This window comes from Urocitellus parryii, chromosome 1, assembly GCF_045843805.1.
Source record: "Urocitellus parryii isolate mUroPar1 chromosome 1, mUroPar1.hap1, whole genome shotgun sequence".
Taxonomy (NCBI): Eukaryota; Metazoa; Chordata; class Mammalia; order Rodentia; family Sciuridae; genus Urocitellus; species Urocitellus parryii.
The window spans coordinates 40,993,169-41,016,037 of NC_135531.1; the positions used below are offsets into that span (position 1 = coordinate 40,993,169).

The window sequence follows — 22,869 nt, forward strand, 5'->3', positions numbered from 1 at the left end:
GCTTTTAATTCTGATCTCCAAATGAATTCTCTTGAATTGAAATTCTGTATTTGCTTATATGAATTAATAATATGTATGATTCATGTTAAAAGACAATGCACTTATCACAGATAGTATTCAAATGCTATTGTCTAGTTGATATGAATTCAAGATTTTCACTTGTATATCTCTCCATTTGAAAGGATATCACTTAAAGATATGATGGTTAAAATAGGCTTAAAATCATATATTACTATATGCATTAGTATATAATAAATTCATAAATAATATTCTGAATATTAGAATAGAATATTAATACAATAATATATGAAGTATATACATATTATGCATAATAATATATATCTAAGCATATATGTATTATGTATGTATATGTATATATACTCTATATATCATATATATTAAATGTATGTATTATATATTGTACATAATATATACATCATACATTACTATGTTACTATACCATATCTTATATTCAGAATGTTATTTATAAATATAGTCATATAAATTCAAAATATAGGTGCAAAGCAATATTGGAAAGTATAACCATTCAAATTCCCTCTGAAAAGGGTAACTATATTAAAAATAATTGTATGCTCTTTAGCTAATTTACTGAGTTTGGCAATAAAACCAAACATGCACCTCCTCTACTTTTATTAACAGTATCAATAATCATCATGATGGCTACCCCTTCTTGAATTACATGCTGAGTTCTGTTCCAAGGATTTCATTGATCTGATTATCATTCTTTGATAAGTAGACATCATTGTATCTAGTTACTGTGGAGATTCAAGGATAAACCATTTTTCACATGTTAACATTTCTTGCAATTGCATTTTACAATTAACTGTGTGCTATTTAACTGCAAGAATGGCTTTTTCCTTCCCACTGGTTTATAAAATAATGTTGTATCTCACATTCAATGATGTTTTAGGTTTGATAGAGTAGAGCATTACCAACTCTACTTGTTAGATGATCAGACCAAGATAGGTGAGCAATCTTGACATGGTTAGAGCAAACAGTGGTGGAGGCAGGAGTTCAATCCTGGTGGTCCCAGCTCAGATCCCTTGCTCTTCTCTACTTGCACTAAACTCTTAAGTACTAACATTCACTGTGGGCTATTCTGTGCAGTCCAGTATTATTTTGCCCGGTACTACAATCACCTGTAAGTAAATGTTATCAGTGGTCTCATTTTCCAAATGAGGATTTGGGAAAGATAGTGAGATGTGTGTTGTCTTTCAAGCACCCTCAAATGAATTTTCAGATTTTCATGGACTATGGAACAGGTCGTCCCAGAGTGCTGGCTCCTCCAGCTAAATAGAGACAAATCTTGGCAAGGATGTCACCAAGACACAGCTGGGGAAATTCTAAAATAAGAAGTTTAAGCTCAAATACTTCACCTGCTTCTCTACTCTGTTTCTCTTTAATTTCTCTTTCTAGGGCATCCAAAAAGATAGTTGTGAATCCCATCATAATATCACATGTAAAGTTGGATATCCTTTCCTAAGAAGAGGAGAAATGGTGAGCAGTTTATAAAAAAACACATGTGGCAATTGGATATGAAAAATGATATGCTCAAAGCCAAATATATAAATCCTTCTAATGGGAGTTTAGGACGATATGGATGAAAAAGGTTGAATTCAATCCTTTTCAGCTTCAAATCTGGTATGGTCTGAATGTTTGTATCTTCCTAAAACTCTTAGGTTGAAATTTAATCCCCAGTGTGATAGAATTAAGAAGTGAGCTTTGGGAATTAGTGGCTTTAAAAGAAGTTTGTTGCTTGCACCATCTGGGGTTACATAGCAGCCACAGTCTACAGAGAACAGACCCTCATTCCTAATCTTCTAGTGGTTTGCTCTGGAATTGCCAGTCTCCAAAACTGTGAGCAAAGCATTTATGTTGTTTATAAATTTTTCAAGCCAAGGATTTTGTTATAATAGTCCAAGTAGATTAAGAAAAAACTCAAAAGTAAGTATTGCATAAGTGAAATTTAAGCACCAAGACAAATTTACAGTAGATGAATGGATATACCATTTTACATTCCCACCAGCAATGGTTGAGGGTTCCAATTTCTCCACATTATTAATGTATTTTATAGTCATCTTGATGGGTGTGAAATTATATTTCATTATGATTTTGTTTTGTATTTCCTTAATAGGTTTGAGCATCATTTTATTGCACACTGGCCACATGTATATAGTATTTGAAGAATTGTGTGTTAAAATTTTTTTATCCTTTTTTTGGGGAGGAGGAAGGTAAAGGGAAGGGTACTGCAGATTGAATTCAGGGGCATTTAACCACTGAACCATATCCCCACCCTATTTTGTATTTCATTGAGAGATCACTCTCACCGAGTTACTTAGCACCTCACTTTTGCTGAGGCTGGCTTTGAATTTACAATCCTCCTGTCTCAGCTTCCTGAGCTTCTGCATTACAGGCATGTGCTACCATGCCCGGCTCTTTCATCCATTTTTGAATTGAGTTGTCTTTTGGATTATTAAGTTGTAAGAGTTCATCAGATAGTCTACATTCATGCCCCATATCACATATATGATTTGTGAATTCTGTCAGTTGTCTTTTCACTTTCTTTGAAGAACAAAACTTTTGTTAAATTTTGATGCAGTCCAATTTATCTATTTAATTTTGTGTCCCTCTATTTAATTTTATGTCCCTCAGGCTTTTGTGTCATGTCTTAGAAGACTTTGCCTGATCCAAGGTCAGGAATGTTTTTCATGTTTTCTTCCAAGAGTTTTATAATTTTAGCTCTTATATTTAGGTATACGATCCATTTTGAGAAACTTTTGTGCAGGATGTAAGGAATGAGTCCAATGCATTCTTTATTTAAAAATATCTAGTGACCCCAAAACATTTGAGAAAAGGCTATTCATTTCCCCCACTGAATTTCTTAACCATTTTTCCCCTGTATTCAGCAATTCCTTGCTGCTTAGGGTGCAAGTGTGAATCAAAGTATCTCTTATGCTATCCATAGAGAGATGGGAAGAAAATCTGAAATCCATCTTGACTTTGGCTTTACGCTTAGAATGCACTTTGATTATAAGATCTAGATTTTCCATTTAAGCATTTTAAGATCAGGTGGTGTGCAATAAGCAGTTTCTTTCACTTCACTGCTTTTCTAGAATCTTCTCCTAGGTGCAAAGACTCATCAAGAATGCAAAGAAGATTCACATGCCAAATCTATTCATGGAGATTAAGGAAAGGGAGGAGAGGGCTCTAGCTGAGCCACCTAGATAATGTGACCCTTTGTGTATTGTAGTTCAAGCCTGCCCAGTCAAGGGTCTACTGGAATTTTTCTATTTTAAAGAAAGGATAAGACTTCAGACATTTTTCTTCTTAGAGGAACTTTTTGTTCCTCAATTTTCAATGTAAATCAAATATTTAGAAGGAGAAAATATAAAAGAGAACTTCATACATGATGTGGTATAACCAAGAAAATCTTTGACATTTGCCTTTCTTTCTATGAATGGTTCCTAAATTGATTACCAGGGCTTTAAAAATCAAAACTTCTCCCTGAATCACAAAGATAAAATTTGGGGTATTTTCTATTAATTGTATATTTTGGACTTTCTACTTTGCTGGACTAAATTCTAAAATACTTTAGCATAAAACAAGATTAACTTTGAATTTGATAAATATAATTTAATAAGCATTACTAATGAGTTCTCTTGAACTATTATACAGAAAGTGACATATTTCTTTGAAGAAATAATTTTGGTTTTGGTCTTCCTGTTGATGTTTATTAAGAGTCATATACTACGTAGTCCATACATTCAGGCAAACTTTCTTAGAAGTCAATTACCTGTATCAGAATGTTTGTATAGCAAAATCATTTTCCAATTCTTCTTACGTATTTTTTAACTATACAATCTATTACAAACAAAATTTTTCATTTTTCTTTATAATTTTCTTTCTTCTAAATAGCCAAGCTTTTCTTATCATTTGCTTCTTATTATTCCTTAGTAGTCCAAAAAAATTTACAATATCAAACTAGTGAATCCAAGTATTTTTTCCCCCTATTTGATAATGACTATGTGTAGATGGCTGCTGGTACTTAAAGTTTCCATACTAAAAAAGTTTTAATTATGACCATTTCACAATTGCATTATTTTTTGTCATTGTGATCTGGTAAACTATGGAACATAATAAATAGAATGTGTCTTTGTGGTAATGATTTATGGTTAGTATAAATATTTTATACTAATATATTTTTACTAATATATTTCAATAAAGTGCATAAAGTCAATAGTTTTTCATGTTTTAGTCCATTTAGACTGCTATTACAAAATACCATAAATTGTGTACCATATAAATGAGAAATCTGTTTCTCACAGTTATGAAGGCTGAGAAATCTAAGATCAAGACACTGGTAAATTCTGTCTATTGAGGGTTCAATTCTCAGTCAGAGAAGGAATCCTCTCATTGCATCCTCAGATAGAGAAATGCAGCTTTCTGGATGATTTTTTTGTACAGTCACCAATCCCATTCCTGCGGGTTCTCACGACCTAACTGCCTCCCCATCTCCTAATACAGTAACATTGGTCATTAGGTTTCAACACATTAGTTTAAGAGAATTCAAACATTCAGAACACAGCAATATGCAAAGCATATTACATATTTACATTTTAAAACACATGTGTGTCATATCTTATTCTATATATTTTTGAGATGGGATAAAGTTTTATTTTATAAGATATAAATTTTATAATTTAAATTTGGGTAATACATTTAAGCAAACTGAATATTTTGAATCAAAATAAATATTATCTGTCACTGAGGATACATATTTTTATTTCATAGGTAACCTTCAAAATATTATTTCAGTTTAATACATCTTACCTCACGGAAAATATGACCATTCATCTAAGTACAACAAGGTTGGTATATGTGTGTATGAACGTGTTTATATGTTTGTCTATAATTTCTTTCATGAAATTAGAATATTTGGCTTTAGAGACTCGCTAGCAGCTCCTTATAACCTATATGAGATCACTAGAAGTAGAAAACCATGACCATTTTATTTCACAAAAATACTATCAATTTACAAAAATAAAAAAAAATTTAATAAAAATAATTTAATTAAATGGATTAAATTATTGGTTACACTATTGTACTGTATATTATACTATATATATACTGTATATTGTACTGTACATTATTTCTGTATGTTCATTTCACTTCAATTCAACAACACATCTGCCAAATTTTATTTAAATTCATTTAAAATTTTACAGGATCTAATTTTGAAACATTTACTGGCTTTCAAGATCAACTAAATCATTAAACAGACTTAAAGTTTTCTGACACCCTTTGTGCTTTATAAATTTTATCCAAATCAGTCAAAGTTTCTGAAAGTTATCATAGAACACATAGGCTAAAAAAGGGAGGGGCTAAAAAAGGGAGAGACTAATAAGGAAATTAAAAGAATGGATTAACTTTCTTCTAAGTGTAATTATCCATTTTACCGCCTTCATTGAAAATAAGTTCTGTCTTCTGTTGCTTTATTCCTGGTAACTAGTAACTAAGTAGATGGGGAATAACTGAGCGTTTTGTATCACTGTGACCAACATACCTGACAAGGACAATTGAGAGGCGGAAAAGCTTCCTTGGGACTTATGGTTTCCAAGGTCTCAGTCTAGAGATGGCTGACTCCATTGCTCTGGGCTCAAATTGAGATAATACTTCATGTGGGGAAAGGGCCCAATGGAGGAAAGCTGCTCAGCTCATCATGGGGTCAAGAAGCACAGAGAGAAAGAGAAAGAAAGTGGGGGCGGGGAGGAAAGGGCCACAAGAAGAACAACCCTTCTAGGGCACACCCTTAGTGACCCACCTCTTCCAGCCATGCCTTACTTGCCTATGGTTACCACCCAGCCAGTCCTTTCAAACTAGAATGGACTGATTAGGTTTACATCCTTCACGATCCAATCATTTCACCTCTAAATAGTCCTGCATTAACAGGAGCATTTGGGGGACACTTCTTATCCAAACCATAGCCCTGAGTAAATGACAAAAATGAATTAATGGATATATTATTTCTCTATGTTCATTTCACTTCAATTCAACAAATATTTCTTTGACATCTATTATAGAAAAGATATTCAGTTAATCAGTGCAAGAAATACAAAAATTACTACAGGCACAAACCTCCTTTTGGGGTGAATATTACAATACAGGTTAAGATTAGTATAAAATTTTTATAATATATGCTAGAGTAAGGAAAATCCATTATAGAAATATAAACCATGTGTTCATGTGTTACAGAAAAAACAAAGGGTGAAATTATATCTATTTAGTAATGACAAACTAAGAAAATTTTATCAAGAAAATTTAAAATCAGGAAGACCTTAAAGGATGGATAGCATTTTTCAGAGATGTTGGTGAATAGAATTAGGTAGAACATTTATAGGCAAAATATACAGTTTGAGTGAAAACTCAAAGGCAAACCAGTTGATCAATTTGAGGAATACTGGTAATCAATTTTAGCTGAAATATGCAGAAAACGTGTAATACGTCATGTAGTAATGGGAATTAAACGTGCATCCTAGCATTTTATGCAAGAGATTTATTATGAGTAAAAGCCATGTCTTTCTTAACTGAATAGGTCTTAAGGATTCAGAAAGTTTCAAAGAGTTAAGTCACGTGTTCAGAGCTGCTTCTTAGGAAGATGAATTTAATTACACTGTGGGTAGAAGAAGGGAGCCATTCACAGTAAAAGTTCAGTGATGCTAGTACCTATAATCCAAGGTAGCGCACAGCCTTTGCTCCCCTGTTGCTCACACAAAGCCATTATATACACTTGGGAATAAGCAGAGGCCTTAAAAGGTGCTGTTGCACATTCTGGGAGACAGTGTGCCACGTGCTTGGTCAGTTGATGGACAGGTGTGTGTGATAATAACAATGAAATATAATACTTATGGGATATTTCCTCTGTCCTGGGCACAGTCCTAAGCTCTTTAAACTTCTTATTCATTTAATCACCATATATTAATCATTTAATGCTCAAGTCTCCATTTTATAGATGAAGAAACTAAAGGACAGAGAGATTAAATAATTTCACCAAACGTACCAACTTCTAAGACCAATTTCATTCTCTGGCCATATAAGTATTATCACTTATACATGCTTTTTAATGAGCACTAATATGAGACTAATGAGATATACACATTCATTTATGTGTGTACCCATATATATGTGTATTTACATACATAGTTAAAATTATTACCAAAATCAAGGGACTAAACAAGTGCTTTACAAATAATATGTACCTATGTGGAAAGAGTATAAAGTAGAAAACAAGATTTTAGATTTACTCAGCTGTGTGACCCTAGTTGTGTTCCTTTGCAAAGTCCTCATCTATGATAAATAAATCAGGGAGGTTTGTGTCAAAAAAAACAAATTCTTGTGCCCCAACTTAGACCTATTAAATCCACATTTGTAGAAGAGAAGCCCACCAATCTGTGAATTTTTAAACAATTACCCTTGGGATTCCTCATTATTATTATCACAGAATTTTTGAAAAACAAGGGATAAAATCAGTGCGGTTTTTCACCTGTAGCTGCACATCAGCATCAACTTGGAAACTTTTAACAGTACCCATCTCTGATCTCCCTCCTCCCCCTGATTAAAAAATAATCAATAATTCTACTCTTTTATGCTTTTATTTGCCATTATAAACTTGTCTTTCAAATGCTTAGAAGTGTCTCTCAATAATCAACAGTTTAATGACTTGTCTGAATGTACTCTGCATTTTCTAGTGACAGTGAAGAACCTCCTGAAACTCTTTCTGATAATGAAGCAAATATTTCTATCCCAGTAAAATATGAAGTGGGACTACAATTTTACAGGTAGGTGGAAATCACATTTATATATCAATGCTTTTCTATTGACCCAGTGTTTCTAGAGGTGTGGTCTCCAGCTAAGAACATACCATCATCTGGGGACTTATTAGAGAGTCACATTCTCAAGCCCCACCCCAGTCAGAAACTCTTGAGGATGTGCCCAACATTCATGTTAAATAAATCTTCCAGGTAATTGCCATGTACCCTAACATTTCAGAACCTATATGCTAAATACCCCAAAATATGAGGTGCAGTAATACTGGATCACATTAACAATCCAGTCTTAACTCTTAAATGCAAGCCAAAGATCTAGAAGACCTTCACAAAATATAGTGTTTTCTGAGGATTCAGCAACATAATTCTTGGCCATCCTTCTCATCCCGTGGAATCCTATAAGCCTGCCAATTCCAAACATACAAGATTAAAGCATATCTCATTGATGAGACATTTATTCCTTCCCTATTCATAATTCATTGTTTCTCTTAAAAGAACTTCTTATCTATCCAAATATCAATCATATTGGCAAACTTTCCCCTATAAATTCCCTTGCTTAAGCAGAACTTCAAGCTTTTGCTGATTAAATATGTGCAATGCATACAAAATGCATAAGAATCAATGTCAAGTTCAGTTTAGTCTAAAGATTTTGTTAATTCATCTTCTATGGAACTTTGTCTTAACTAATAAAATACCACAAACATAAGGATTATAGAATATACTCATAGATTTTGCTTACATTTCTTGGCATTTAAATTCTGTTGGCTGATTTTTATTGTGTTGTATCTATTTCTTTTGGTACACAGATTTTCCTAAGATTTTTCCACTTATTTAAAATAAAATTTTGATCAACACTTGTAAATATTTTTGCTTTCTCTTCATTAAAGTGCTTTTTAAGATATATTCCTAAGTTCCACCAAGTTCATCCAAAGACCATGATAATATGTATGAAACTTTAAAGTTTAGTATTAAATATAGGACTTTAAAATGTGAAAAGGAAAACATTTTGTCAATCCTGCTTAAAATTTCACACTACTAAAAATTCCAAACTTTAGCTTGTTGTTTTCACTAAATATAAATAGTGGTGAATTCATGGAAACTTTTCACTCAACAATGAAATTTTATTTAAAAAGTTATAGATAGTTTAGCAAATAAGCATTAATGATTATTTAACTAAATTTTATAATTATTCTCACCTTCCTAGAAATTTGATTTTGAATTTTTGAGTAGAAGAATTCTTCTTTGATTAAACTCTTTTTAAGAATTTTTGTGATGACATGTTATAAAGAAAGAAAAGAATAAAGCTAAATAAATGTTTAATTTGTTGTATTTTATTTTTCTAATTTAATTCTTTAAAGCTCTGCAAGTGAATACCATATTTTAATTCCGGCCAATGAGACTGTCCCTGAAGTTATTAATTCTACTGAGGATATTGGAAATGAAATTAACATATTCTATTTGGTAAGAAATTATCTCTGAGTAAAAATCCTAAAAGTGTTATTTGTAAATTTATGATTTAAGATGTTAACAAACACACATATTAAAATAACACATTTCCAACATTTAATCTCTAGATCCAAGAATATTTTTCTTTATAATTTCATTATTTTAAAGAATTTTTATTTAAATTGATAATTATACTTCAAATCAATTTTAAATATCTATGTTTCTAATTTTCTCACAATAAGGCACAGTAATTTAGAATGACTTCTTAGAAAAAAAGTAAACCATGGAACCTAATAGATACTACCTATTAATTGTCCAGTCTTAATTCCTAAATACAAGTTGTAGAATTTGTTTAGTTTTAGTATGATTGAGAAAAACATATTTTTAATAATTATGACTATTACAAAAATTGATTATTTTAAAATTATCTTTGTAACATTTTTCTCTATTCAATAAATATCTCACTCTGCACACCACTACCCTTTATATGCATTACACTGTAAATTAATGATGTTGGCACTTGTTTTAGTCAGCTTTTTCACTGCTGCGACTGAAAGACCTGACTAGAAGAACTATAGAAGAGGAAAAGTTTATTTAGGGGCTCTCAGTTTCAGAGGTCTCAGTCCATATGAGGCTGGTTCCATTCCTCAGGGTTCAAGGTGAGGCAGGACATCATGGAGGAAGAGTGTGACAGAGGGAAGCAGCTCACATGGTGATCAGAAAGGATAGAGGGAGAAAGAGAAAGACTGATTCCACATGCCAGATACAAATATATACCCCAAAGCTATCCCCCCAATGTCCTACCTCCTCTAGCCACACTCCACCTGCCTTCAGTTACCACTCAATTAATCCCAAAAGGTGATTAATTTACTGACTAGGTTAAGGCAAGGGTCTTACAACCCAGTCCTTTCCCCTTTGAACCCTCTTGCATTGTCTCCCACGTGAGCTTTTGGGAGACACCTCACAACCAAACATAACAGTACTACCTCCCCACTAAGTGATGATTTCCACTACAACACTTATTTCTTCTATTGAATTCTTCACAACAAACTTTTCCTAGCCACTGTAGCAAACAATCATGGAGGTTTTGTTTTGTTTTGTTTTGTTTTTAACGTAACACTTACTTACATGTATGGACTTAAGTTAATATTATGGAAAAAGTAATACTCAATTAAATGATGCAACATAATTAGAAATGAAGATAGTCCCTATATTTTTGGTAATTGCCAATAATAAAAAAGGAAGTTCTCTTACAAAATGGAAACAAGGTATTCTTTCAAGATTAATTTAATTGTTTTTATTTGCACTCTTTGCTGGAATTGCTGTGACAAGCTATACCTTGGGAATTAGCATGAAGGCCAACCCCTCTATTTGATTCTGGTACATTTTTTTTTAGAGAAACGGAACGTTGTAGATCTTTATATATTGTAACTTATTAGGGTCCAGATTTGAAATAGGCACTCCCTAACTATCATAAATAGTGTTGATAAAAAGAACATTGTTAAGAATATCCCTAAGCATAAATCATTTTGTGTCTCTCTGATTATTTTGCTGGGATAAATTCTAGAACTGAATTAATGGAATGAAAATGAGAGAACATTTTTAGATGAGACCCAGTAAACTTATTGCTAGGAATTTTCCCTAGGAACTAATTGGTGTACAACGATTTCAGTGACATTCTTAACAAATTATTCATAATAGTTTAAAAATTAAACCAGGACACAATATAAAAGCTTAAAATCATGAATTACTTAAATTACCAAGTATTTAGTGAAGAGAATATGATATGTTCACTTGAGAGACAGCTTAATATAAATATATATTTGTACTCATTTTTTGAGTACAAAACCCGAATTCTGCTATTTACCAGCTCTGTGACCTTGTAAATTATTTTATTCTCATTTTAACCTTGTTACCCCATAGATACAATAAAGACAAGGGAATCTACCTCCTAGGGTTATTAAAAAGGTTAAAGCAATAATGTAAATAAGATCATTAGCACAGTAGAGTATCATGTAGTTAGCAACAAATATTGGTATTGTGGTTGTTATTTAGCTATTAAAAATCATATTCTCCAAATGCCAATCATAATAAATTTTACATTGTATAGAAAATTTTGTTTTTATGTGATGAAAATTTTACAAAATATAATTACATGCAAATAATAAAAGCAGATAACTTATACACTAAAATATTGCCAAGATATTTTAACTGTAAGAAACTTTTATTTTCTGCTCATTTTCAGTATTTTTTCAATGTTTTCACAAGGAACACTTTTAGTAAGAAAAAAAACAAGTAATAATAACAGAATTCATGATTTCAGACTAAATATCAGGAAACAGATGAAATTCAAATGGGGAGGCCATGTGAGGCAAGAGCAGGCATATTTTCATACAATAGAGTTGGGGAGCATGTTCCTTTTCAAGAGGCCAGGCACAGCTGATTGGGAATCTCCAGAATCTAGGATTAAAGGATATTTTTAATCTTCAGCCCCACAGGGAGTTGCTCCAGATCTGAGTAGCTCTTGGTCTAGGAGACTTAGTGAGGTAGGTCTGTGGATTTTCTGACATCTATCTATGGAAACCAAGTGGCTCCTCCTCTTAGTTTCACAGAGAGATCACAGAGAGGACTTAGGATGCAGAGATCATGCTTGTGTGGAAGGAAGAAGGGCCACTGCATGGGGTGGTCACAACCCAATTGTACCTTCTATATGGACAGAGATTCTGGATAGGGTCCAGTTGTCTGCTGAACATCATCCTGCCCATCCTTCCCAATAAGCTGCCCTCATTACTGATGGTATAGTGTGATATCAAATGGGAATTCTGCAGTAGTGGTTAAAAACAGATTAAGATGAAAGTCAATTGGACTCTCATCAGTCCAGATTATGAACAGCCAGTGACACGATAGTTCTATCTGGGGACTGAACTGTGAAGGGAAGCATATGGGGATCTGGTTTGTGGGCAGTGGAGGCAGAGCCCATTGAGCCAGGGTGAAGGATGACTTATGGCTTTGGGTGATTATGACCAACTGGATGAAGAAAACCAAACATACTGTAAATTATATCAGGCAAATGGTCTCTTTCCTTCACAGCTACAAAAGGAAAAAAAAAGTTGTTATAATAGAAAGTACAACAGGTGTGACAAGAGATGATTCTTCAATTTTGATTTTTATTAATCCCAGTATTATTTTAAGAGTGAAGAATAAAGAAACAACATGATTGTAGCTAATCCATAAGACCATAAAACATCCTTATTTTCTTGCTTAGTAAGTTATTTCTCCGTATAGTGACAAAAACTGCATTCATTTGGGGATTCAAATTATTGCACATCTTAATCCATCAATTTAAAACCATAGTCCTACAGAAAATGGAGAGGATGCAGTTGAAAGAAAAAGAAATGATTACCTCTCTATTTTCCCCCCATAGATTAAAAAAAGAGGACATTTTCCATTGCCAGGACTTACGCTGTCAATTTCATTTCCCAATTTGACATCAGATGGTTACCCTGTGCTGTACCCGACTGGTTGGTCTTCTTCTGGTGTAAGTCATATGTGCCTTAGAATTACTTCATTACTGTTACCTCTCCAACTTGTATTAAGCCTTTTGTTCTGCAGGCCACTTGTGATAAGGAGTTTTACCAAAGCAATCTGAAGAGGCATTCAGAAAATTAAAAATAATAGTAACTTCCACTGGTTACTCCATAGATGTATTAATTTTCTAAGGCTGCTGTAAAATATTACCAAAAATCAGTGATTAAAATTTACAGAAATGTATTCTTCCACCATTTTGAAAGCCAGAAGTTCAAAGTCAAGGTATTGACATTGTTGACCTATGTAGGCTGTGAGGGAGAATTTGTTCTGTGCCATCTCTCCTAGCCTCCAGTGGCTACTGGCAAATCCTGGCATTCCTTGGCTTCTGGAAACCTAACTCCAGTCTCTGTTTCTGTCTTCACATGGGCCCATACTCTTCTGTCTCTGTTTCTGCACACTATCATTGGATTTAGGGCTCACCTGAAATCTAAGATGTTCTCATCTAAAGATGCTTAATTTAATTACATCTGCAAATTCTATTTTCAAATAAAGTCATATTCACATGTTTGGAGTACTAGGACTTGGGCATCTCTTCTTAGGATCATTGTTCACTGTGCTAGAGTATATTTAAATAATTATTTATGCCTAAAATGTGTGTTATCCTTTAAGTTTGTATATGGTGTCAAATAACTCTTGTAAAGAGACTTATTAATGCTTCCTAAATAAGCAGAGCTGCACATAAAATAGTGCAATATTGTTAACTCACTTATCCCAAACAATTGTAATATTGTACTCTTCTTTGTTTTATTTTTTATTTGTTCTAATTAGTTATACATGACAGTGGAATGCATTTTGTCACTTTATACATAAATAGAGTATAATTTCTCATTCTTCTGCTTATAAATGATTTAGTATCACACTGGTCATGTAGTCATATATGCACATAGGGTAATAATGTCTGATTCATTCTACTATCCTTCTTAACCCCATACCCCTCCCCTTCCTTCATGCCCCTCTACCTAATCCAAAGTAACTCTATTTTTCCCTAGTTTCCCCCACCCCCTCTTGTGCCCCTTATTGTTAGTGTCTGCATATCAGAGAAAACATTTGGCCTTTGGATTTGGGGGATTGGTTTATTTTATTACCATTATATTCTCCAGCTCCATTCATGCACCTGCAAATGCCATAATCTCATACTTCTTTAAGGCTGAGTAATATTAAATTGTGTATATATGCCACATTTTCTTTATCCATTCATCTGTTGAAGGGCATCTAGGTTGGTTCTATAGTTTAGCTATTGTGAGTTAAGCTTCTATAAACATTGATGTGGCTGCATCACTGATTATAAATCCTTTGGGTATAAACTGAGAAGTGGAATAGCTGGGTCAAATGGTGGTTTCATTCCTTGTACTCCTTTTTGTATGTATATCCTTGAATGAGACTACATAGGAGTTACTATGGCATAGTGTCTAAAACATAGAAAATCAAAGTATTAAATTAATGAATACGTGATTTCAGGGTTTGACTTATTTTCACACATCTTATAAAATTAAGCTATTCCCATAAGCAAGAAGTAGCATTGTAATCATTTAAATGTTTTCCTAAGGGCAAGGAAAGAATAAGCCTCTAGAATTCCCCTTTAATCCAAAAACACAGGGTTGTGACAATTTAGAGAGAAATCAAAATTATGTAGTTTTTGTACTACTTATGGATTTTTATCCTTATTACCTTTTATCAAAAAAGCAGAGAGTTCTGGGGAAGTAAAAGGTTTATTAGACTTATTAAATTAAGTCCAGAAAGATGATGCAAACATCACTATCTTAAAGTAGCAGCATTTTAATATCTGGAGGGCTGGCATTTATATGTGTCTCCCACATAAATTAAATGTCTTTCCTTTAGTGAGTAGGTATTCAAAACATAAATAAAATGAAAGTTCTTCTCTTTCCAATTCTGCTTCTTAAGTCATCATATGAGCCATCACAATGAAGAAGAAATGCTAACACTTTTTCCTCAGTAGAGTTTTAAATTTTTTCTTTCTGTATTATGGGACTTTGCAAGCTAATCTTTGAAGAAAACAATCAACCATTGAGTGTGTTATTTATAAAATAGCAAATGCTACTCGCATCCTTTCTTTTCCATAGCAACCTTACTTGAATCCATTACAATTCAAAAGTGCCATGGTAACAGTAATCATTATCTGGGCGTGGGAATATATGGCTGGTGCTGAACAACCTCTTCAATCCTGCACACTTGGAAAGGTGGATCTTTAATACATGGCAATGGCTGTTATTCACAGATTCTTCACATTACAGTGCCAATTTGTTTTCCCCCTTCACATTTGTCATTTTCTTTTAAAAGAAATATTTTTATTTCTTAGAATGCAAACTGCAGACCCCACAGCCTTGAGGATCCTCTTGGTATCAACTCTGGAAAGAAAATGATTATATCAAAATCTGAAGATCTCAAACGAGGCACACTTCTGGTAAATTAAGTGCTATTTTGACCTTAGATTTTCTGAGTGAATAAATTCAATATCAACTAGAAATATCCATCTGAAATCTTTTTAATATAGTGTCTTTGGTCAGTTGGTAAAAACACTAACTTGAACCTCTGAACATTACAACAGGACTGCAGTACATGTAAACTTGCTACAATCACATGTAATCTCGTGCCTTCTGACATTAGCCAAGTTAATGTTTCACTGATCCTGTGGAAACCAACTTTTATAAAAGTAAGTACTCACATTGATCTTTGCAATCATTGATTCACATCAACAAATATTTGTTTGACGTGTGTGTTTGTTCAAAGCACAGTACTACTATAAAAAGAATGTGAGATTAGAAGTCCCCAAGGCTGCCATCTAAGCCCAGCTCTACTTAGCCACTGTGTGAGTTTCATCTTCCTGTTTGTTAATAACTAAGTAATCTTCAGATGTTCCCCTTCCAGATATAGACTTTCTTCAATTACATAACTCTTTTCTTTGCCTCATGGAAGATGAATACCTTTCCATTACTGAAGCTTCCATTGATCTTACTAAGAACCCAATGAGTGACAATCCTTGACACCACTAAGGAAGGATAGAGTTTCCATACATAAGGACTCATTGCATTTTATCAGTTTCATTCCATGAAACTAAATTTTGAAGGGCATTTTAACCCCTGATAAAGCCAAATCCATCTGATAACAAGCTACTTTAAAACATAGTTTATTATAGTTTGTATTATTTCTCTCCAGAAGTACGTAGTTTATTCTGCAAAAATTTTTTCAGGTTTGATCATATTAAGTTGCTAATTTTATAAGTCAAGAACTGTTGAATACTGGCAATTTCATGTATAATCATACATATAAATCTTACTATCAGAGTTTAGCTATTTCATGACTGGCTACATTAAAAGTATGCAGAATTTGAGGTTCATATCTCTAAGGAAAACTCAGAATGGAAATTATTTGGAATTTTTTTTCCACTCAAAAACAAGGATCTAAATGAGAATTTGGGGAGGCAAAGGAGGAAGGGTAAGTACCCAGTCATCAGTGGATACTACCAACTCCATTTGAAAGTTAGCAAAATCAGTGTTTTTAATCTCTTGGAAAAATCACAACTTTAATCATTGGACTGCTCAAGCATGACTAGCTATCATTTTAATTAGCATAATGTGTTAAAAACAAATCTAATCTGCTTTACAGACACATTTCTCCAGCTTAAATCTTACAGTAAGAGGAGAACTTCAAAGTGAAAATACATCACTAGTTTTAAGTAGTAGCAACCAAAAAAGAGAGGTAAGTATAGCTCTAAGTTTTGAACACAATGTATTTCACACCATATTTTGTGACAACATGACTTATAATTTCTTATAGACCGTAAAGTGACTGCTACTGTTGTCACTAAGTGACTTACTGTTTGCTTCATACTACCTTGATGTCAACTGGGATTTCAGTCCTGTTCTTCCTCTTAAGAGACTGGGGAAATCAAGATATTTACAACTAAGATGTCTCCTTTGACTTTATTGCTTCTAACTAGCACAGTAAATGGATGTTTTCACTTTCATCTTGATAACAAATGATATATTTGTGACTTTCCTCTTTAAAACCTGGCATTACAAAATGTAGCAGACAGATGAAGAGCACACCTGAAAAAGTAACTTCTTTTTATAGAAAGTACATTTATACTGTCCAGGAATACATATGAAATTGTTAAAGTTTTCTTCATTACGGCATTTGGAAATTGGAAGCAAAAATGAGATGGCAAATTCTAATGAAAATTCAGGTTGAGTCCTTGGTAAAAACAGAAGTTTGAATTTTTTTCCCTTCTCATTTTATGAAATAAGAACAATTGTGCTGTTATGAACAAAGTCACCTTTGCATACTCCCTTCCCTTGTCCTGGGACGATTTAAATACCCTATATGGATAAACAGCACCACACAAGCCGAGCCATTCTGCTATTCTTGTAACATCACCTATTTCAAACTATTTCAGTATCAACAAACTGCTAAACATATACCCTTAAGGAAAAATAAAATACCTGTACATAATGCTTGCACTTCATATAGAGCACTTAGCCTGATCAATGTAAAGAGCAAAGTTGTTCCACACAAAATCAGCATTTCACTAAAACCTGGAAAATATGAGTGTGATTATATTGCAAAAATGTACATTTGATTCCTAAATATGTTGTGTTGAAATTGTATAGCCTTATTTCCCCTAAATGTTAGTTAAATATTCCCCCTGGAGATATTGATTCTATGCTTCAGCCTAAAGGAAAAATGTAAAAATTTACCTACATTGATAAAATTACTCAAGTGATCATTTTGTAACTGTGATCTTGGGGAAGCCACTGATCATATTCATATGACAGCTTCCACATCTGTAAATTCAAGGGATCGTGTTAGATGTGTTTAAAGTCTGTCCTGGTGGCCTGATTTCTGGGTACATCTCTGTTCTTTCCAGCTCTGTGTCCCAGTGCATCAGTAGTGACCTACCAGCAGTGACTGGAAGGATTCTGATTAAGATCCACCATATGCAAATGTCGCCCCAGTTACTTTCCTTTTCTACCCTAATCCTCCTGTAGGTTGAGAAATTAAAATGTTCTCTGATAAGCAAATACAGTATCTTGAGCTATTATTAGCCATTGATATCTACCATAAGCTATTTTTTTCAGATGCCTAAGGGATGGGACACAGAGCAGACAAGTTTCATTGAGGTTGTGTGTCACACTGAGAGAGTATGCATAGCCAGAGTACTGAAAATGATCCATTTCACACTTTTCTTGAGTTAAGCTCTAAGTTACAGATGACTGAGCGCTAACTCATCTGGAAGAGAAGAAGAGAAGTGTGGTATAATAAAAACACATTGGAGGTGGATATTAAAACTTTATTATATACTTGAAATCTGTGCATTTTATTGTCTGATAATTATCTTTTCATATGATTAGAATTATACCACATGAGTATTAGAATAAGGAGACTACTCGGGTTTTTATTTCAATGACTTATGATGCCCCAGACTAAACTATGATTGTGATAGTGCAATCGTCTATTATTATTCTTCAAGACATACAATACTTTGGTTCTCCCTGGGGTAAATAGAAATCCACTCCTACCCTTGTGCATTCTGATCATTGACAATTTTCTCTTTATGTATAAAGTTCTGAGAGACAAATTACAACTTTTTCAAATAAATTTAACCCGATTAGAGATTTAGAATAGAGGAAGGACATTTTCAAATGTAAAATCCAATGTTTTCTCCGTAGGTAGTAATGAGATTAAGTACACTGTTTGGTAGAAAATTATAGCCTGCAAGAACTCAATGTTCTGGTAGTTCTCATAGGTGTTTATCGACATTAACCATCTTGTTTAATAATTTTCAGCTTGCTATTCAAATATCCAAAGATGGGCTACCAGGCAGAGTGCCGTTGTGGGTTATCCTCTTGAGTGCTTTTGCTGGGTTATTACTGTTAATGCTGCTCATATTGGCACTGTGGAAGGTAAGTGTCAAAGTTTCTCTGTATTGTACCCATCAACAGTAAATTGGTGAAATACATTATGTTTTACTCATGCTGTGGAATACAGTATTATATAGCAATGAAATAAGCATTAAAGTGATGACCAAGATTAAAAAAAAAAAAAAAACCTGCTATTTGGGGCTGAGGTTGAAGCTCAGTGGCAGAGCATTTGCCTAGCATGTGTGAGGCACAGGATTCAATCCTTAGTACCACAGAAAAATAAACAAATAAAATAAAGGCATTTTGTTCATCTACAACCACAAAATTGTTTTTAAACCCTGATATTTCAAATGTTATACATAACTTGATCCCATGTGGTAAATGAAAAAAAAAACTTATTTTGTAATATACATCCAAAATACCAGAGAATCTTTCTAGAGGATAGGATTATAGGAAACCATATAATATTTAAAATTCTTAAATAAGCACATGTTACTTTTATAAACAGAGCAGAATAAAACTTTTATAGGAAAAGAAAAATAATGGATTCCTGTGTCAATCTAAGGACACAGAAGTAGTAGATTCATGGTTAAGATAAACCTTCTCCTAATCACACATTTATAGGTTTCTTTTTATTTATGATTTTTTATTTATATATAACAGCAGAATGCATTACAATTCTTATTACACATATAGGGCACAATGTTTCCTATCTCTGTATATATCAAAGTATATTCACACCAATTTGTGTCTTCATACATGTACTTTGGATTATAATGTCCATCACATTCCACCATCATTAATTACCCCATGCTCCCTCCCTTCCCCTCCCACCCCTCTGCCCTATCTAGAGTTTGTCTATTCTTCCCACACTCCCCCTCCCTACCCCACTTTGAATCAGTCTCCTCATATCAAAGAAAACATTCGGCATTTGGTTTTTTGGGATTGGCTAACTTCACTTAGCATTATCTTCTCTAACTCCATCCATTTACCTGAAAATGCCATGATTTTATTCCCTTGTATTGCTGAGTAATATTCCATTATGTATATATGCCACATAAAAATCAAAAACTTTTTAATGTATAAACAGGGATAACATGTTTTAAGTAATAAATTTTTGCCTGAGTAAGGCATAGAGAACCTATTTAGTTAATGTAAAGTAGATCTAAAAGTTTCACAGATGTTTAGTTCAAATCCTTTTGTAAAACTAAGTAACCATTCATTTTCTATCAGATAAATTTGGATATTTACATAGGAGTTTTGCTTAGGCTAAGATATGTAAAACTTTTTAAATAGCTTTGTATCATTTCCAAACAAGCCAAGGTGATATTTTTAGGATAAATTTACTAGAGAATAAAATTCCATAGAAAAGTTGAATTTAATGTTTTTTTTACTTACATGCCACTCTGTTTTTACCTTTTTGTTGTTGTTGTTGTTGTTGTTAAATGGTTAAACTATGTTAAAAAGACAGATTGTGGCTACATGTTCATTTTTTCTAGTACATGAGCAACAAAACTGTTTAACTGAAAAGTTTAAATATAAAGTTTCTCTCCCCCTGAATTACCAACTGCTCCTACTTCATTAGCAACTCAATTGCCAACTCTTCCTAACTCAGCTATGATGAGTGACTTTCTCTTTGGGGGTTACACTCAAGAGGATAATATGGACAAAGCCACATTAACGATGTAAGTCAGTAGCATTTAATTCAATCATAAAATCCATGACTTTCCTTTAGCACAGTCCCCAAGGCAAACTACTCCACCACCTCCTATATCCAGTGTTTCCTTTTACTACACAAGGTGTCTGTGTTCTGGCTGTAATACCTGGTTTTGCCACACTGTGGTACCCAAGGGCTGGCTTACTGGCTGTGCTTGAAATACAGGAAGTGTCACTCAAAAGCACCTGTGAGGCAATGTGTTCCTCCAGCCTGATCTTCTAGTCTGAGCAGGCCTTTTGCCTGAAGAGTTTCAGGACATCACAGGCAAGGGAAAAGGAAAGCCAGAGTTCATGTTTGGATGGGTCTCTCCGGCCTCAAACTCAGTTTAAGACAGACAAAGGCAAACTTCATCCATCTGTTTTTGTTCTCTAGTTTGGAAAAAAAAAAAAAGAATGAATGTAAAATGAGCACATTTTGCCATTCTATAAAGGTTGTGTTGATACACTCTGATCTTTTCTGAGATCTTCATTTTAGGCCCCAAAGGAGATTGTTTAACGAACTTTGGATTCGCTTGATCAGTGGGTTTAGTGAGAGACCTAGCAAACAAATCTGTGATTCTAAGGTAGAAGGGAAGGGAACTTGCTCTTATTTAGTGCTTACTGTTTCCGCTTGAAGCAGCAATTCTATTCCAAAAGATACAGTCTCCATATCTGTGTCTTTGTAGTTCACATGGCAGAAATTAAAACTTGACAAAATCTTTGTAGCTTAATATACATCATGATTGATGGGAGGAACCTTGTTTATGTAAGTTGAGGAATTTTTCGTAAAATATGGCACCAATGCTGAGGGCCAGTATACCCAGTAAAGTAAAATGATTCAGTCCACAGAGAAACTGTGAAAAAGTAAACATGCCTGTCCACACTCAATTCACATGGATGCCTGAGGCTCACCTATGATGATTTATTTATTAATCCTACAGCTTTGTTCCTCACCCAATATAACTTATTGGGGGTGGTGAATACATTAGTCCTTTCCTATTCATAATTTCTCTTTTAACACTTTCAGTTACCCAAGTCAGCCATGTTCCAAGAGTCCAGTACAGTATAATAAGATGTTTTAACTTTTCATTATGCTATACTTTGACATGATTTTTATTATAGTGTACTGTTATCATTGTTTTATTAGTTGTAATGGTTGTTAATCTCTTGCTGTGCTCCTTATTGTGGGTGTTTACATATAGGGAAAAAAATAGTGTATCTAAGTTTCAGTATTATCTATGTTTCCAGCATCCTCTGGGGTCTTGGAACATATTTCCTAGTGGATGAGGAGACTATCTTTTCTCATCATTTTTAGTCTCTTACATATTTTTAATGAATTTATTCATTCAACATTCATTCCTATATATTCATTAAGCACTTACTTTTTGCCAGGGACTGTTTCATCAAATAGGGTTTTAAACTAGGACAAATATAAAGAGGATCATTAATAATATAAAAAGGAAAGCTAAGTGAATGCACCCAGGGAAGTCTGGAAGCTGAAAATTAGTTTTCTTACTAAGAGTTTGGGTAGGATTGGCCCAGTCCAGTTTGCAGCTAAATATTATGGTCTCTTAATCTCCACTCTGCTCACCAAACTTCCCTTAAAGAAAAATAATGTTTATAAAACTGGCTGGGTAGAAAAGTCTAGATAAGAGAAGTTTTAAAATAATATGTTTAGGGTATAGAAGGAAAGTTGGTGAAGAAGAAGGAGGAGGAGGAGGAGGAGGAGGGGGAGGAGGAGGAGGAGGAATAGCAGCAAAGAGGCTTTAGAGAGGAAGGAAAGAAGTTTAAAAGCCAGGCAGAACAGGAAAGAGAAAGTCTTAAAATTCACCACTTGCTTTTATGAAAAACCTTGGCTGACTTATTTTGAGTCAGGACATGCAGGCACAAGTCAAGGAGCTTAATGATTTGTGAATCCAGAGCTCTTCTAGCTGACTGAAAGAAATAGGAAGGAGAAATATGTCTTCCCAGAAAGCAAATGTATCACTGTTTTCATGTTTATTTGTTCTGTTGTCATTCTTTCCCCGTCTACCATCAACTAGATTCTAGCATGGAGGAAGACATGAGCCCCCAGTAAAATTTCTGTAAACTGAAAGTTCTTATTTTTGACCATTTGTACCCTCTAAGTCCACAAGTGTCCAGTCATTATTTTGAAAATATATTGTTCCCTCCCATAGTTTATCATAAACTTGTGGAGTTAAAGGTTACAACTCTAGACCCTTGATTTCCTTTTCTTTGTAGTAAGCATTTTAGATTAGATCACTGCAAAGATCCCTTCCAGTTCTCACATTTATTTTTATTAGTCTGTATAATAGAAAATGAATACAGTACTTAAAACTTTGCATGATGCCCCAAATCGACAAAGAATAATGAATAAGTAATGAATATGACTCACATTTACCACTGTGTGAAATTTT

The 22,869-nt window shown here is 33.6% G+C and overlaps 1 protein-coding gene across 1 annotated transcript in view; it reads left to right on the forward strand.

Annotated features, from left to right (window-relative positions):
• The window catches only part of Itga1 (integrin subunit alpha 1), a 152,959-nt gene that overhangs the window by 123,498 nt on the left and 6,592 nt on the right, over positions 1–22,869 (forward strand). Inside the window, exons 20-28 of the mRNA XM_026385972.2 lie at positions 1,438–1,518; positions 4,813–4,889; positions 7,767–7,856; positions 9,203–9,305; positions 12,715–12,828; positions 15,196–15,300; positions 15,445–15,549; positions 16,503–16,595; positions 18,683–18,799. Of these exons, the coding sequence (XP_026241757.1) occupies positions 1,438–1,518; positions 4,813–4,889; positions 7,767–7,856; positions 9,203–9,305; positions 12,715–12,828; positions 15,196–15,300; positions 15,445–15,549; positions 16,503–16,595; positions 18,683–18,799 (885 nt within the window). The remainder of the gene's footprint in view (positions 1–1,437; positions 1,519–4,812; positions 4,890–7,766; positions 7,857–9,202; positions 9,306–12,714; positions 12,829–15,195; positions 15,301–15,444; positions 15,550–16,502; positions 16,596–18,682; positions 18,800–22,869) is intronic.